This window comes from Maylandia zebra, linkage group LG18, assembly GCF_041146795.1.
Source record: "Maylandia zebra isolate NMK-2024a linkage group LG18, Mzebra_GT3a, whole genome shotgun sequence".
Classification (NCBI taxonomy): Eukaryota; Metazoa; Chordata; class Actinopteri; order Cichliformes; family Cichlidae; genus Maylandia; species Maylandia zebra.
This window is the reverse complement of record NC_135184.1, coordinates 27,240,601-27,257,720: the sequence shown is the minus strand read 5'-3', so window position 1 is coordinate 27,257,720 and position 17,120 is coordinate 27,240,601. Positions and strand designations below refer to the sequence as shown.

At 41.6% G+C, this 17,120-nt stretch overlaps 1 protein-coding gene across 4 annotated transcripts; it reads right to left on the bottom strand.

Annotated features, from left to right (window-relative positions):
- Nucleotides 1–2,976: 2,976 nt before the first annotated feature.
- On the bottom strand, nt 2,977–16,286 carry LOC101473480 (serine/threonine-protein kinase tousled-like 1-B). Of its 4 annotated transcripts, none has more exons than XM_004567214.5 (22): nt 15,827–16,286; nt 13,940–14,061; nt 13,249–13,317; nt 13,045–13,083; nt 12,852–12,927; nt 12,716–12,759; nt 12,546–12,635; nt 12,218–12,298; nt 11,993–12,085; nt 11,477–11,587; nt 10,756–10,892; nt 10,336–10,527; nt 10,086–10,152; nt 9,836–9,933; nt 9,001–9,082; nt 8,809–8,900; nt 8,624–8,713; nt 7,652–7,821; nt 7,387–7,522; nt 6,088–6,199; nt 5,887–5,994; nt 2,977–4,656 (listed from the first exon to the last, which is right to left on the bottom strand). In XM_004567214.5, the coding sequence occupies exons 1-22, from the start codon at nt 15,951–15,953 to the stop codon at nt 4,507–4,509; spliced, it is 2,286 nt and encodes a 761-aa protein (XP_004567271.2). In that variant the 5' UTR covers nt 15,954–16,286; the 3' UTR covers nt 2,977–4,506. The 4 variants fall into 4 exon arrangements, with proteins under 4 accessions (XP_004567271.2, XP_012778993.2, XP_076733048.1 ...); XM_012923539.4 differs by having other exon boundaries at nt 12,546–12,629; XM_076876933.1 differs by lacking the exon at nt 13,045–13,083 and having other exon boundaries at nt 12,546–12,629.
- Nucleotides 16,287–17,120: the final 834 nt, after the last annotated feature.

Here is a 17,120-nt window from a genome sequence, read left to right as displayed (position 1 = left end):
AAATCTCCAATCAAAATGCTTAAAAACAAAACACACACAGACACACAAAACTTGCTAATTGCATCAAAATGAAGTTTTAAAAACCTTTTCCACCTTTTTCGAACATCTACTGGTTCAAAATGTTCCTGTAAATTCTTCAAATAGCACCTCTCCTTCTGATAATATACATGTTGAATATGCATTGCATTGCTGGTCTCATAAGACTGCAATCTCATTTGTTTACACATTTTACAGTCTTGTGCAACGTAATTATAAGAATTAAATTTAAAACATCTTTACTAGAGCAATGCATGTGTCTTATAAGACTTGCAAACACTTGGTATTGGGAGGGGAAATGGAAAATTCTTCTAAATGAAAACACGTCTGTGAAAAAAATGGATACATCAACAAGTTACATTTCTGCTGAAATTTTTTAAAAACATCTATAAAACATCCCTCCTCTTAAGTTCTTGATGTTGATCTTCAATTCGCCTTTGAGTCTGTGCGTTCTGATCCAGCTCATACCATCACACCATGAGCCACAAGTGTGAGCAACCTTGATTCATGTGAAAGGAAGAAAAGAAAACATCCGTACTGTAAAAATATTTTGATTCTGCCACCTGTGGTTTCTGTTGTGTATCACAAGTACAAAATGTGTTGCAGTGAGTAAGAATGTGGTTAGTTTTGCAAAAGGAGCACATGAGCTTGGGGAATTGTAAGTAACTGAGAATAATTATTAAAGGCTTTGCTAAAAGAGAGACTGACTGAATAAATAGGCTCAGGCTACAACATTTCCTATAGATAATGAGAAATTTGTGTTTGAGAAATGCAGAAAAAAGCTTTAATAAAAGCCTGAAAGTGAACAAAAACTCCAAATGTGTGAAAATAATGGCAAAAAAACAAAGTGAATTGAACTTCCTCCAGGTCCTTAATTAGGGGGAAATGACATCAGTGGTTATAGACGCTGCAGATGTATGTATACTGGTATAATACTCATACCTAAAATACTTATATTTTTAATATATATAAGCAATCACATACCCTATTCTTATGTGTAGTGATTACTAAAAACCTATTTTTGGCATTTAAAAGCGACTGTAGTTAGAAGTGACAGTAATTGTGGAGTGGAAAAGAGATCCTGCACATGCTTGAAACTTACCGAGCTGGAGGTTTATAAAAGGCAACGATACACAAACAGAGCTAATAAATCTGATGAAGGACAGCATGTTCTGTCTTTGTGGATACACACACTTTTTAGTTCTGTATGTTCAGTTTTATGCACCTCCCCCACTGATGCTGGGGGCCAAGATTAACCTAAGACATTCTCTAATTAACCTTGTAAAATTCAAACTGATGGCCTTCAAAATAAATTGTATGAATAAAATATCCATATTACTACAATCCTTTCTTCCCTCCATACCTTTTAACCACATTCAGGTGAGATTGTAATTGCACACTGTAACACAAGCCTGCTACAGCATTAAAATACACTCACCGGCCACTGTGTCGGGTACCCCATGTCACCTGCTTCTTTATCGGTTTTCTGCATTTTATCGGGGGGGGAATCATATTTGATAACTCCAAAATCTTGTATTGTCCTACAGTTGAACTGTAGGATTGAAATTTTGAAACAAAACTGAATTGTCAGAGGTCAGAGGATAATGGACAGGCTGCTTTGTGCCGATGAGGAAGTCAGATAACCACAGGTATGCAGAGAAGCGTCTTTAAGCACACAAAACACAGAACCCGGAGGCAGATGAGCTACAGCAGAAGAAGAACACACCAGGTGTCACTCCTGTCAGCTAAGAACAGGAAACTAAAACTTCACACGTGGCTTACCAAAACTGCGAAGCAGAAAACTGCAAACACACTGCCCAGTCAGAAGAGCCTTGATTTCTGTTGCGACGTTCGGATGATAGGCTCTCAATTTGGCATAAAAAACATGAACGCATGGGTCCATCCTGCCTTGTACCAGCAGTTCGGACTCAGTATCGACTGCTGAGTCGATACTTGCCTGTATATCATTACTGACCATGTTCATCCCTTTTATTACCAGTGTATCCATCGTGCCTGTATAACACACGTCGCAAAACTCAATCATCTCAAACTGGTTTCTTGAACATGACAAGCTCGCTGTCAGCAGATCTCAATCTGTTTGGGATGTGGTGGAACAGGACATCGTCATCTTGGATTTCAGCCAATAAATCTGCTGCAGCTGTGATGTCATCATGTTAATGTGGACCAGAATCTCTGAGGAATGTTTCCAGCACCTTGTCAAATCCATGCCACAAAGACTTAGGGAAGTTCTTAAGGAAAAACTGTCTCCATTAGTGTAACTAATGAAGTGACTACCAAGTTTTTATATCTATCTATCTATCTATAGCTACGCATACATAAATATAAATATCGCACTTTCTTTAGCAATTACCACATGGGTGTTATCGCCTTCCTCCAGTCTCCATCTTGTTGCACTTCCACCAAAGTTACATAACCCTCCACAGGAAATATGGGTCGCACAGCAGGAACTAGTTCTTGTAGGGCAATCTTTTAACGACGAAGCCTAGCATCAGATTCCAAACATGATATGGCTTTTACTTTACTAATGGATGTATTTCTATTAAAACATGTTTTGCTGTGTGTACCTGATATTTCACACCGTTCTGTTCAGCAGATGAAAACAGAGGGCGGTGTGTTTGTTTCTTTTATTAAACTTGAAACTTGTTATTCCACTTCCTCACTTGCTTTCACTTTCACACAAGCCATGGGAGCTCCTCTCCTGCACTTTAATGCTCTTGTAATGTTTCTGAATTGATGTTGAGTTTCTCTGTTTGTTTTTTACCCATATGACAGCTAACATTTCAACAATCAATTCAGGATAAATGTTTAAATTAAAGCATTATTTTTATCAATCCCCTTATCACTTGCGGCACATAAAATTCTTACCAATCCGGGATCCACGTTGCCTACATTTGTGAGGGCTTAAAAGGCACAAAACCATACAGGTAAGTGTTTTATTTAGACAATGACAACATTTGGATATATCCACTCAAACTCTAGCCGCAGTAAATCTTGCTGCAACCGCAGCCAACCTGGAGCGTGCACACTTCTGCTGGCATGAACATTTCTCACTACACAGCGCACTGGGCCTTTGCTCTATAGGTCTGTCGGACTTTTACATCAAAATAATCAAAAAAAGTTTTGTGGGTGGGAAATAGACCAAAAAAAACAAAAACACAGAGGCTGAATGTTGGTGGCAGAAGAATGTGTTGCATTCCCTTGAACAGCACAGCGGGCGTCTTATTTTATAAGAACAAACAAAAAAATCCTCTTAACACAGTTCAAGTATGCACATATGCGAGGTGAAAATCATTCACAGACGTGTTACAAACTAAAAGCGACACTTATAGCAGCAAACTGAGAACAGCTTTCAGGAGGAGATACAAATTAAATGGAGCTAAGTGGTAGCAAGGAAAAGCCTCAATATTATTGATCTGCTAATGATTGACGTCTCCTGCACGCGAAATCTACAACCAATTCTGCGTCCTGATGACAGCAACAGCTGATCCAGCCCCCCGCCCCCTCTTCTTCAGGAGAGCTGGCGGGCGGGCGGGGGGTACAACATGACGGATTTTTTTACCTGAACAAAAAACGATTAAGACAGATTCACAGATCCACTTCCTGTAGACCTCAATTATGTTGTAAAGCAACAAAAAGGAGGATAAAAAAAAAAAAAAAGTAAATGGAAGTGAAATTTGATGAAGCGGGAATAAAGCCCACATTGCAGTGCTAAAAGCCAGCTAGGAGACCAGATGAAGGTAATCTGGATTGGAAACGCAAACTGAATCCAGAAATATGTAATTTTTTTCCTTTTTTTTTGTTTTTAAACATCAAGTCTGATAAAGGTTACGTGGTCACTTCAGAGTCCTCGTCTCAGATCACTTTTTAAGTTAATCCCTGTGGGGTGCAGATAGGAGGCTACAGGTAAAGTCATTCGGGCGTCTCATTAAAATGAATTGCAGGTCGCCTCAAACACCGGTGCCTCCTCTGCGTGTCCGTTAACCCCCATCTTCTGACCCCTGCTGGTCAGCGCCCTCATTAGCATCGAGACTGTAACTGCAGCGTTATGTTGACGTGAGTTTTAGCCACCTCATGAGGTGTTTTATTACGTGCGTGTGTCTACATGTAGATGTATATAGAGCTACGAGAAGGGAGCAGGTCATTTAATGTCTTTTAAGGAGTTAATTCCTTAAACAAATCCTCTAGATTCATCGTCGTCGTCTGCTTTCCGCTCTTCTCCCCATCTATTCCTTCGCTTTATACTCCGTCTCCTCTCTCACGTAATTGAGTTCAAGAGCATGATCAGCCTTTACTTCCTCTCATTTTTCCATCTTTTCTCCTGTTCTGTTGCTAATGTATCCATTTTAGCAACAGCTCAGGTGGAGAAAAAGAAAAAACAAAGATCCACATCTACTAATCGATGAACATTCCTGCCTCAAGACTGGCCAGACGGTCCCATCAGAATGTTAGTCAGTAGGTGGGAAGAGATGAGGCGGAGGGCTGCAGAGAGCCGGAGGAGTTTGAGCGTCTCATGTGAGGGAGGAGGTAGGTGTCCGAGCACAGCTGGTGAACGTCGTACCTATCCTCCTTGCGATAGGCCAGACAGCGGCGGATAAACGCCTGCAGAGCACAAAAGAGCACAAATTAAAATGATAGGAGACATATGCTACTCTACCTTTTGTTACTGTTTGCCACTAATTTAGATCCTATTTATGAAAAGGCAATATTATCAGCTGCTTCTCCAGTAAGTCTCTCACAGGTGAACTGCGGGTGGCTGGGTATTCTTATTCTGCTTTTAACATTTCTCCACCAGCTATAGGCTCTCATTTGAGTGTCACTCCAGCTTGCAGCAAATTTTCAGGCCAGAACACAGACTACTGTCAGCTACTTCAGCTCTGAAATTTGTAGTCGGAGTCTAGTGTAGGACGAGATCCTCTCTGGAGAAACAGCTGAATGATATCAGGGTAGGAAACAAGACGTGATAAAGGAAGGGGCGTAGCTAGCAGCTAGCTAAAGAAATACTAAAATGAATCATGTGTGTCTGGCTGTCCCACCCAACTAAAGTCGAGGAATAGGAAACTACTGGTTGCAGCTGACTCAGATGAACGAACATGTGTCAACGTGTCGCTGGACTGCCAAACTAAATCTCTGTTAATTATTAACACATTAGTGTGCAGCTGTAGCCAAAACTGCAACACAAGTCTCACCCTGCTTATGCTTAAAAAAAGAAAAAATCATCTTGAAATGTGAGAAACTAAAACCAGTGAACTTTTCTGATTTCTTTCACACCACAGACAAATAGGTCATTACATTTGTGTTAAAATAATATAGAAGTTTATCTCTTCAACTACACAAGGTTTGCCTCGATTTAATATCTCTAAATTTCGCCAGATGTGATTATTTACTGATGGACTGTTTCATGTCACTTTGGGTTTTACAGGATTTTGCATTACTGTCAAACAGCAGATCCATTTGTCAGGTATTGAATTACCTGCGCCCAAAACAGACGTCCCAGCATGGTTATTAAATCTATGGATATTCCTTTTAGATGGGTGTAAAATATAGAAGATTTTATCCACAGCGCCCTCTATTAACTCACCATTAAGATGCTATGTGGTTAAAGGTCATTAGGAGATGCCATTTACAGGCTACTTTTCAGTCCCGAGTTTCAGCTTTATTGCATTAATGTTGAAATATTGCATCACTATGAACATAATGTTCGTGCAATTTGAGATATCGAGCAACAGGAGTAAAACTAAGCGCAAGCAGCATCCATTTTATAGCAGCTGTATCAATAAAGGTGACGTAAATGCCCTCGTGTGTCTGTAAACGTGTCTGTGTGTGCGTTACCTTTGCCTCTGTGCTGGCCTGTGGTTTCGCTGGGAACTGGACCTCTGTGGCTTTGAGGATGGTGTTTTCCTGGAGGATGTCCTGCTGTGACTGATTGTGACCAAACGGCTGTAAAAACAAAACACAAGATTCAAATTCAAAATGTTCATGTCACTTCATCTGACATTGGATGTTGTGGTGCATGGTGTTACGATGCGGCACCTTGCGTCCATAGAGGCACTGGAAGAAGATCACTCCCACAGACCAGACATCCACCTTGTTGGAGATCTTAGGTGGTTCCTTCCCCACCACAAAGCACTCTGGAGGAAGGTACCTAAATACAAGATTAAGCAAACAGATTTTTAAAAAAAGGACATCGGCTATCAGATTAGAACTATATGACATTATCTTTAAAAAACTGAATTGAGCTGCTTCCATACGCGGGCAGGTCGGTAGAGGTGTGATCTCTCCTGGCACAATCTACACACTCAGACATACCACAACTACACACTTGCATACAGAGCACCAGCTGTTCGACAAGAGGCCAAAATTTGGGGCTTTGTGCATTTTTTTTGTGCTGCAAATTTATTTATAAATAAAACTATACGCTCTGACTTACAGAGGACTAAAAGTGCTAAAATGAATTTTCAATTTGTCTCATTAATCTCGACCAAACCAATTTGCTCAGGAAGACAAAACAGTAAAATCAATAAGACATCACTAGTCAGTTAGAACATAGGATAATTATATAACCATTCACTGAGTGGTGAGGGTCAACAGGGGTTTTGAAAATTGTGTGCCTGGAGCAGGCTTTCCTTAGTGGGTACGATGCATTTTGATCATTCGGTCAGTTAATAGCTGGCTTTCGCAATGCATTCTGGGATACCTGATGGTCCACATCACCACTCCCATCAGTCCATTATTTGAGACATATGCAAGGTAACCAATCAGACGTTGACGAGCTGTAGCGACAGTTTAAACGATTTCATGCTGCACTGCAGCACACGAATCAGGAAATAATTACAGTGAAATACTTCAATGTTTTTAGATAATAAACAAATATTTTCAATAATTATTGATAAATTTATTTATGATCTATTTATTTCCTTACTTTCAATTGAAATTCATTTCTGACACATTTACATAAATAAATACATCTGTGAATAATTATTTCGGCACTTTTAGCCCTCCACTGTTTCCTTCTATGCGATAGCATGCTGCATGTGACATCTTTGTTATTGTTCTTCTCATGTGGGTAAGTTCAGGACTGTAACCTGTGCAGATCCATACTTGACTCTATACCTACCATATTTCAGTCACAATTCACCGTACAGCTTATTAGTAGCGCAGAGACACAATTTATACACAACATACGCCCACAGATTTAGTGCGCTGTCTCTTTCAGGTAATCTGCAATCATGGGTTTAACCTGTCTATCAGTCTGGGAAGAGTATTAGTGTGTGTGTGTGTGTGTGTGTGTGTGTGTGTGTGTGTGTGTGTGTGTGTGTGTGTGTGTGTTACCAGTAGGTGCCCGCTCCCTGTGATGTGAGATCCATGCCGTCAACACCATAGTTGTCATCGTCCATTATCTTGGACAGGCCAAAGTCTGTGATTTTGATTTCTCCACATGCTGTACCATCCACCAGCAAGATGTTACCTAATTGCCACAAACGCAGGAGATTCAGTAAGTGTTTAACAATCAGATATCCTGCTTTAACAGTGAAACACTAAAAATCGTTAGAGGAACAACAATTGACTTTGATTTCATGTCAAACAGGAGACTAACCAGGTTTCAGGTCGTAGTGGATGATGGGGGGTTTGATTTCATTGAGGTAGCGCAACGCGCTGACAATTTGCATGACAATGGAGCGTGCCTCTTTCTCTGACATTAGCTTGTTTTGTTTCAGGTAGAAGTCCAGGTCATTTCCTTCACAGAACTCTAACACCGTGCAGAACCTAACAAAGACACATGCACATGGTTACATACAGAGGAAAACAAACAAAAAAAACAACAACAAAAAAACCCGATGAACAAACAAGACGAGAACAGTCTTTGCAACTTCAGCTTGTCATCAGTTTAGTGATCCTTAAGTAGCTAGATACACTGATTAACCAGTATACCTTTCTCTCAGGAGATGGAAAGCCTAGAGGCTAAGAAGAGACATTTCCTTCCCCCATATGTAGGTCAGAGGTCAGGGTCAGGACTTTGTGCTATTTAATGAGACCGATCTCAGTTTCCAGCCATGTAAGCGAGCTGCTTAGTTATCCAAGGAACACTTTGCAAAGTCGGTACAATATGAGCAAGAGTAACCTCAGAAATATTTAAACTGTCTTTCTGGACAAACATATAATGCCCTCATTTAGGTATGTGAGACTGGCTGCCACTTCCTTTAAGCACCCTCCGAGTCTGGGTGACTACAGCTCATGTGCTGAGTTAACACCCACAGACAGAAGTTAAACCTTCAAAAAATAACATCCATTGTCAGAGCACGTTAACACTGAATCATACATTCCACTGTGATTTTCTAATCTGATACCACCCTGAACTGGAGCCTCGAGGCACAACACAAACAATTCATGCATTATTTGAATATTTACTGGGTTTGGTCTTTGAGAAGCTTCAACACTAACTAGTGTGCACCATGCTGGTTTACAGCCATTAGAAAAAAAAGTTTTTAACACAGTGCTAAGAGAGGCGCATCCTGAGGATATGTGAACCCAGCAGGGCAGCAGCTGGCAGATGTCACAGGTCACTCACGTGTCAGTATCCAGGGAAAAATAGTCATACAGTTTGACTATTCTGGGATGGTCCAGCTGCTTGTGTATCCGGTACTCCCTGCATGCATGCCTAGAAGGGAAAATGTGTCAAAACAGCATGTGTAAATAGGGAAACATGTTGTCTTTGTGGACCTCAATTATTTTGTGTCTGTGGATGAGACCTACTTGTGGTAGTTCTCCTTTTTCTCCTCTCTCCAGTTCTTGTTGAGCTGGTGGATTTTAACAGCAGCATAGCGCTGCTCAAACAGGTCAAAGGCCTGCACGTGAAAGGAAAGCACACTCAGACATTTTGTCTGTAAACATACATACGCCCAAAGAGAAAACAGGAAAAGCGCAGTCCTTCCACAAAGACAATACCTTATAGACTTCACTGAAGCCGCCCCTGCCCAGCAGGTGCAACAGAAGGTACCTCTCATTCAGGGTGGGATGGTCTTTAAATCTGAGTGAGAAAGATGCTTAGTGAGCAAAAAAAATTAACACAGCATAAAAAAATACTAACCATTCATACATTCAGGATGTGTGAAGTTTCTATTATCAAATCAAATCAAATCACTTTTTATTGTCACATCACATGTGCAGGCACACTGGCACAGCACATGCGAGTGAAATTCTTGTGTGCGAGCCCCACAAGCAACAGAGATGTGCAAACACAACAACACAAACGAGCAAAATACAAGAATGGCCAACCTGAAACTAATAAATATATGTACAATATATAATAGTGTATGCATTTCTGGATGTGTATACTAAATATTTTCCTACGTGTGTGTGTGTGTGTGTGTGTGTGTGTGTGTGTGTATACACATTTTTACAAATTAAATAGTAAAAAAATAAAATAAAATAATAATAATAATAATAATAATAAAATATATAAAATATACAGAGTTGAATATGTGCAAAACAAGTGGCATTTATATACAGTGTGGAGTCTGCCTTGTGATACAGCAAGTTTCGGTGCCAATGAATGAGGAATTAACCTAATGAGTACACAGCTGCTCAAGGCAATCACCAACTTCTTTGTGATTTATATTCATTATGTGACCACTTGATGATTTTATTACACATTAATTTTGTTTTCATTCATCGGCTCTACTAAATGACCACTGTGGAAAATAATACTAACGCTCATCCACAGTCACGTCTTAACTGTCAGTAAACAAGATCCTTCAGCGGGGTTGCCGAGTACACTTACGCTGAGCTGTCCTCGTTGTTTATCCTCTTCAGCTCTCTGATATGAAGGTTCCTCACCCTCTCCAACCGCTCCAGCTCTGCTTGGATCTCTGCCTCCTCCTGGACAACCATGAAATTCAAACATTTTACAGTTTAAAAGCGTTTCACTCATAGTTATGGTCAAATTCTGCTTTTAGCAGAATTTTAACAATGTTTTCACAAACAGTTGGTTTATTAGCTGATGCTTTTTTTCCTTTTTTTTTAACACTCACCTTCTTCAGATGTCCAAGGCGGAGCTTAAAGATTTCCTCCTGCTCGTGGTACTCAGCGAGGGTCAGTCTGCCAAAACACATAGAAATCGAATTTTCCTAATTCCAAATGACACCACTGCTAACCACGGCTTTCAGTAACTTTAAAAAAATAAATATTCAAAAGTGAAAGTTAAAACTACCCATAGAAAACAATGAAGAGAAGTTTAGTATCATTCTCACAGACAGCATATACTTATTTCATTGTACTCACAGCTGGGGCAAGGAGGGTTTCAGGAAGGGGTCAGAATCGTTGCCGTTAACCACCTTCGTTTTGCGCTGCTTGGGCTCAGATGCGGAGGCCACAGAGAGGGAGGGAGCTGCAGGGTTTGGAGGCTTCCTCTTTGCCAGCAGCTTCCTTTGGCGCTCTATGTCCTCTCTCTGCTGGTTGATGCCCTCCTGCTGCCTGTGTAGAAAGAAAGGCACAAACAAGAAATGGATCATACGGCAAACACTAAGGCTGGATATAGACAACTCATCGCTGTTTATATTCTTGGCTGTGAAGTGAAGCTTGCACAGAAAAATCACTTGTGAAAAAAATGGTTTTTTTTCCACAAAGAATCCAAACACAGTCAACTATAAATAATAGTTGACTGTGTTTGATTTAAAAACAAAACAAAAAACAACACATCACTTGATCAGGTTCTGGAATGCGTATCCGTCAGTCCACTGCTCTGTGTAGGATGCTCCGTGTCTGACGGTGGTGAAGTGGCCGAGACGGAGGCGATCCTGCATGCTCTTCTCGCGACATGACTGCTTCTCCTGAGTGCTCTGTGGGCAAAAACAAAAAACACAACAAAAACAGGCAGGCACACAGTTAGAACAATGGCTCTGTTGTTGAAGTATCTTAGCTGAGGCTTGATACGGTTTTCAATTCAAGCTAAGGACTCTAGCAAAATATTCCAGTGATGAACCCTGATCAATTACCATGCAGACTAAAAGCAACGTTTAAATATTATGAAACAACACAACTCTGAACTAAGAGAGGTTGTTTAAACACCAAGTCCTACTACCACTGTGATACTACATTTATCTCAGTGGAATCCAAATGAGAACAAGTGGCTGGTGAAGATGTTCAAAAACCTACCAACCGAAACACGCTTTTCTTTCTCTCAGCAGCTGTACAATCACAGCAAAGCTAAAACACCAGAGAACACTGGACTAAGAAATGTATTTTTCTTTAATGTCGTCACCTTTGCAAACAATAAGCTTCACGTTTACTCAGTAAACATTAGCTAATACATGGTAACACACTCCTGCATCATCTCCTCTTTCACATGTTAAAGAGAAACGATCAGCTTTAAATGTAGCATGTTGTTTTTTAGCCAAATGTATGTATGTGTATGAAAACACACCTTTTCTATGAGCAGCTTCTTGCTCATGGTGATGCACTTGTTGAGTCTCTCCTTGTATTTCTCCAGGAGTTTTTGCTGTTCATCAATCTGCCGTCGCAGGTCACAGTTAGCCTGTTAAAAAACAAAACAAAGAGGAACACAATGAAAGACTGTTTACATGTAATATAAACCTAGTGTGATTTTGAAAATCTTGGTCCACTACAATCATGCCTACTTGCCAATCAATCAACTGGACATGGCAACAAAAACCTTGACATATGGTCTAGATTATTTAAAATGATGCTAGCCAGCCAGACCAACAAGTTTAGTTTGGATCCATCTTCATGTAAACACTCAGTCAACATAAATGTTTTACAAGTCAGAGCCAGGCACTAAAGGCACTTCCTCTCCTTTGAAAGTAACCCTGAAGATTAAAGCATACTGGCCAACTGACTGATATGGAGACTACAGCCCCATGCGATCTGAACAGCCGTCCATCCTTCATCAACTGCTGATCAACACGGAGATCTAACTCACCCTGAGCAGGTCATCTATTCGCCCTTCTTTCTTTTCCAGGTCCAAACTTTTGTTGCTCTCCAGGGCAGCGAGTTTTAGGCCCGTCAGTTCAGTCTAAAAAAAGCCAAATAAACAGACACCAGTAAGAGACGACAACTGCCTGAATAAAAATTTAAAAAGAAGCAGAAGAAGAAGAAGGAAAAGGAAAAGGAAAAAAGCCTCATCATGTCAGTGTGTAATTCTTACCTGGACACATTTGCTTGAGGAAGCTTTGAGATTGTGCTCTCCAAAGCACAGACTAGTAGGTGAGGAGCTATTCTGCCGGATCTACGCACACAAAAGTTTTGTTATAAATATTAAATTTACAGACGTTTACTTGTACACAATGCCAATAATCGATCGAGTAAGTCTGATCCCTGAGCAAGACTTTTAGAGGACACATGCTTATTTGCAGCATCATATTGTTTTCTTAAAGTGTACTAGAGTAGCTTTGGAGAATTCACAGTGCTAAATAATCCTTATTTGGCTGACACTCGACTTTGGTGAAGCCCCAGTTCATCCCTCAAATACTCACGATGGAGCCTGGGGCAGAGTGTGAGTTCTGCGGAGAGCGGCGAACTGATGGGAGACCTCTGACTGGACTGGAACCATTTCCACCCTGGAACTTTGAACAGAGGATAAACTTAAGACTTAAGAAAGAGGTTCGAAATGATAAGAAGAAAGAGCAGTTTTTGTAATACTCACATCAAAATAGTCACTGATCTTGGGCCCACGTGTCGAGGTCTTTCCTGCAAAAACAGAACAAAACAGTTCAAATTCAATGTCAGCCATCAATAACCCCCCCCGAATCATGCTGCTTTAACGCAGACATCCACCATACCTTGACTACTCTCTGAATAGGTATCAGCTTTCCTTTTTCTCCCTCTGGACGACTCAGAGTGCTTCTTCTCCGGAGTCTGTAAATAGATATGAAACAAAAAAGAAAAGCATGAATCCCCTGTGTTTTATCTAACAAGGCAGGATCTTGTGGTGGTGTTCAGCAGGAAAGAGCAGCAGGAAGGAAGAGTACATACTGAGTAGGCAGGAGAGCTCCCTCTTTTCAAATCAGAGTTCTAGAAAGAGAAAAGAGGGAGAGGTGGAGGTAGCAGGAGAGGCAGAAAAGAAAGAGTGGGCAGTGCAAGGAAAACACTGACAATATGGCTATGCTTATAAGCACATATTACTGTGCATCTCTTTATTAAGTGGTGTAATATGCTCTGACTGTATGTGAGTTTCACCTCTGACTCTTTGTCACTAGATGATCCCAGACTTCCATAGCTGTGGTTAGAGGATTCATTAGCCAGACCCTATTCAGAGCAAGAATTCAAACACAGAGAACAAGAGAACAGTCAGCACAAGTCAGCTATTCAAGTTCTATAATGATCACTAAACGTAAACAGCAGTAAAACAAAAGCTGAAGGCAGGCGACGCAGCTGGCTCATCTGACAGGAATCTAGTCTCTGCAGTCCTAAGGTGTGTCACTTGGATCTCTTCCAAATCATGAACATTTCCAGGAACTATGACCTCCTTTTTAGGAAAACAGGAACTTTTTTGCCTGCTTTTCCACTAGCAGGAACACGTGTTTGATTTTTACTTCTGGGATTGTGACGTAGCGCTTTTTGGCATGGTGGGAGTTAGCCATTGCTGCTTTAACTTCCGTAAAGCATGTTTTCTACAGCTAGCAAGTACCAATTGTCAACTAGATTGGATTGGCAGTTTTTTTCCCCTTACACACTCAAGCTAATTTCTCATGTAGCTCCTACAGTAGGGAAAAACAAAGGCATTTACAGCTCTGTAACGAGTCAAGAAACAAAGACACACAAAGGGAAATTTTCTGAAGAAGTTTTTGTGCACTAGCTAACTGTTTTTGAGCGAGACATATGAAAATGGAGGCTTTATTTATTTATCTCTTCTTCTGTACTGTGTTACCTTAGCACCGCCGCTCATGCTCCCAGTGCTGCCTCCCGTGTTGCCGCTGACAGCTCCTGTAAACCTGGCCTCCAGCAGCTCCTGTCTCCTGGGGTCCAGGCTGTGCAGCTCCTCCATTGGGCCTGGAATGACGACAAAAGCACAATACAGTGAGACGCTTATATTATCACCCATAATCGTGCTATACAGAATTAGAGCAGAACACACTGCTGTGAAAAAAAAAAGAATAAAAATACCCAAAAGGAATAAAAACGAGCGCAGGAAAATACATAAGCCGACAGTATCAGGGATGGGATGAGGAAAAATTAGAAGGAGAATAAAAATAGAAAAATGCATTTCATTCGACTGGGAAGGAGGCAGCCCTTCAAAAGACGTGTTTGCAATATATATGCTGGAAATTACAGCAGCTGAGTGACACTGTAAGTACAAACAGAAAGCATGGAGGTCATTTTACACCTAGAGAAATGGGACGAGAACAGACCGCGCTGGCTTGAGTCTGCCAACACAAAAATTGTCAGCTGGCCCATCTACAGTATTGTTTCTTTAAAAGTTAGCCTGTCACACATCCTCATTGCACTGTCCTCAAGCAGTTTAACATTTCAGGATTTCAGTACTTCTGAACATTTGCAGATGGAGGAAAAATAACAAGTTGCTACATCACTCAAAAAAGAAGCAGACGGCAGCAGTGTGTCTAATTGAAATGCTACACGTGTGCATCAGTTCTCCTCACCCTGTTGAGTATATATATATATATATATATATATATATATACACACACACACACACACACACATATATATCTCACACACGCTCAGTCAGACTGGGCCTAGAACAACCAGTTTCCCAAGTGAGAGGAAGGCTGGTCTTCATACTCCCTGCTGTATGCTGCAAGTGTTTGTTTCCTTATTGGACATTTCCTGGCTGTCATCTTTACACAGCTTCTGGCACAGGGGCAAGCCTTAAAAGGCATAATGGACATTATGAAACCTTTGTGCAGTCAAACTGGGAGCACAACAAAATATCAATAGTGTGTAGGGTTATTTTAGGACAGACAACATTTGGGTTAAGTGATCTATAAAGCTAGACCTTCGTGTTGGGAGAATTATTTTGTCTATTTGGACATTATTGTTATTGGTCTTGCGTAAAAAAAATATTTTAATAAAAAAAATAGTCTTGAACACGTATCCTATATCGGTATGGTACCTATTACGCATATTTTGATACGCATATTCGGACTAACTTCGTAACATCGTCGCTGTCTCAGTAATTTTCCTCTGCCCTATAACTAATGGCCTTAGCTGGAAGAGTCTAAACGATTGCTGATATTTGCCCAGTTTTGTCACATTACATCCAGCAACTCCGAGTCACAAGTAAATAACATCACGTCAACAACATAGCAAAAGACGTGGAACAACAAATGCGCCCAAACTGGTTTAAAAAAGTGCAACCCACGGCCTGTTTGGCAGTTCAAAGTAGCGGGGTCATGCATTACAGCGCATTAATGGATGCATGCATAGCTGCGTTGTTTAATATTCCACTAGAAGCTGTTGACAGGATGTTACAAACTGCTACAAAAACACTGTTTTCGGATCGACGGCGATCGAGTGACAAGAGATCACGAAACATGACAGCGAAACAAAACGAAACAACAAGCTAGCACTGCCTTTGTGCAAACACGATAGCCCGTTGCTACTTAGACTGGCCATCAACTGAACTGACAGCTGACATTTGGCTTCCAATTCACGGCATCACTGAACTTGACATCCATTTTTTTTACTTGAACAAACGCTAGCTCGACACGGCCAAAATAATCCACTTCTCGGGGGGGGAAAGAACGCACTTTGGGGAGAATGCGAGCGGGTCGTGCACTTGGGTGAGCTGGTGTACCTTCCTTGCTCTTTGCGGTCGCCGTTATTTGTGGTTGAGAAATCGTTGGGGACGAGGAGAGCTGCGACCAAGATGGCGTCGCCTCCAAACTTCCACCACCACTTCCACTGTTACTTTGGACACTCATGAAGCCACTTTACCGCCGTGAGGAGCCAGCGTACACACTGCCGTTCGCGGAAATCCCGAACTCGCGTTCATGGTTCTTGACACCTGCCGTCGCCAAACGGGCCGGTAAACGTGAGTAACTCCGTGGCTGTCGGAGTCGCTAGACGTCTCGCATTTTGTGCTCCGTGCGGGTCCTGCGGAGGAGCGGCTTCTTTCGAGACTCGTTGAAACCGATCCAACGTAACCTTTGCATGATGACCGCACGCGCGCCTGTCAGCATCCAGTTTGCGAGCGGAGCTTTGATTCTGGTAGGCGAGGCTCGCGCGCGCCTAGCTGCGCGGTGGGGGGATGGCGTGACACCGAAACAGACACTGATCTGGGATCATTTTACCCTCCTCCAAAGTAGCCCGAGGTTCACCGGAAGGCGCTGCTCAGCGTCGACCTGAGAACAGCTCCTTGTTTTGGTGAAAACAACAAGCACCCAAAAAAAATGGCCGAAAGTTCGTGTCTGCTTAGATAGAAGGAAGGGAAAGATAAACGCGCAGTAGGCTTTATGTACACACATAGTCATACAAACTGACTTTATGTTCGTAGATATGCGCACTACTGTAAGTAGTACGTACAGTGTGCCAGTTTAATTAGGCAGCAGGGAGTGAGCGTGTGGGTCTGTGTGATGACTGAGTAAATGTGTTACAGTAGGCAGGGCTGTGGTCTTGATATACTGTTGTTTCAGTCTTGAACTAAAAGTTGCGGGGAGGAGGAGGGAAGGAAGGTATGGGGGGGTGCAGGTGGTGGGAGGATAGTGATGTGGTCTGGGCTATAAGGTCTTTTGTTCCAAAATTGGTGCAGTGCATCAAAATGCCTTTGCTGTGTTGTAAGGCAGCACACACACACAAAACTCTCTAACATTTAACTGTCTGGCCTACATCTCCCTCGGATTCCTGTCTAATACATTTATGTAACCTCGACATGTGCAGCTGGGAGTCAACGACTGTGCGGGGAAGCTTCCTAATCCCTAATATTTTTAGTGTTTTTAATCTTACGGGTTCAGATAAACATTCAAAGTGATAGTAAACACACCGCAAAACGGATTTTGTGTCTGTCAAACCCAGCTTCCCCTTGCAGTCATATTGCATCAGGCAACAGACGGAGCCACAAATGATCATACTGCACCTCATATGCACCTGCC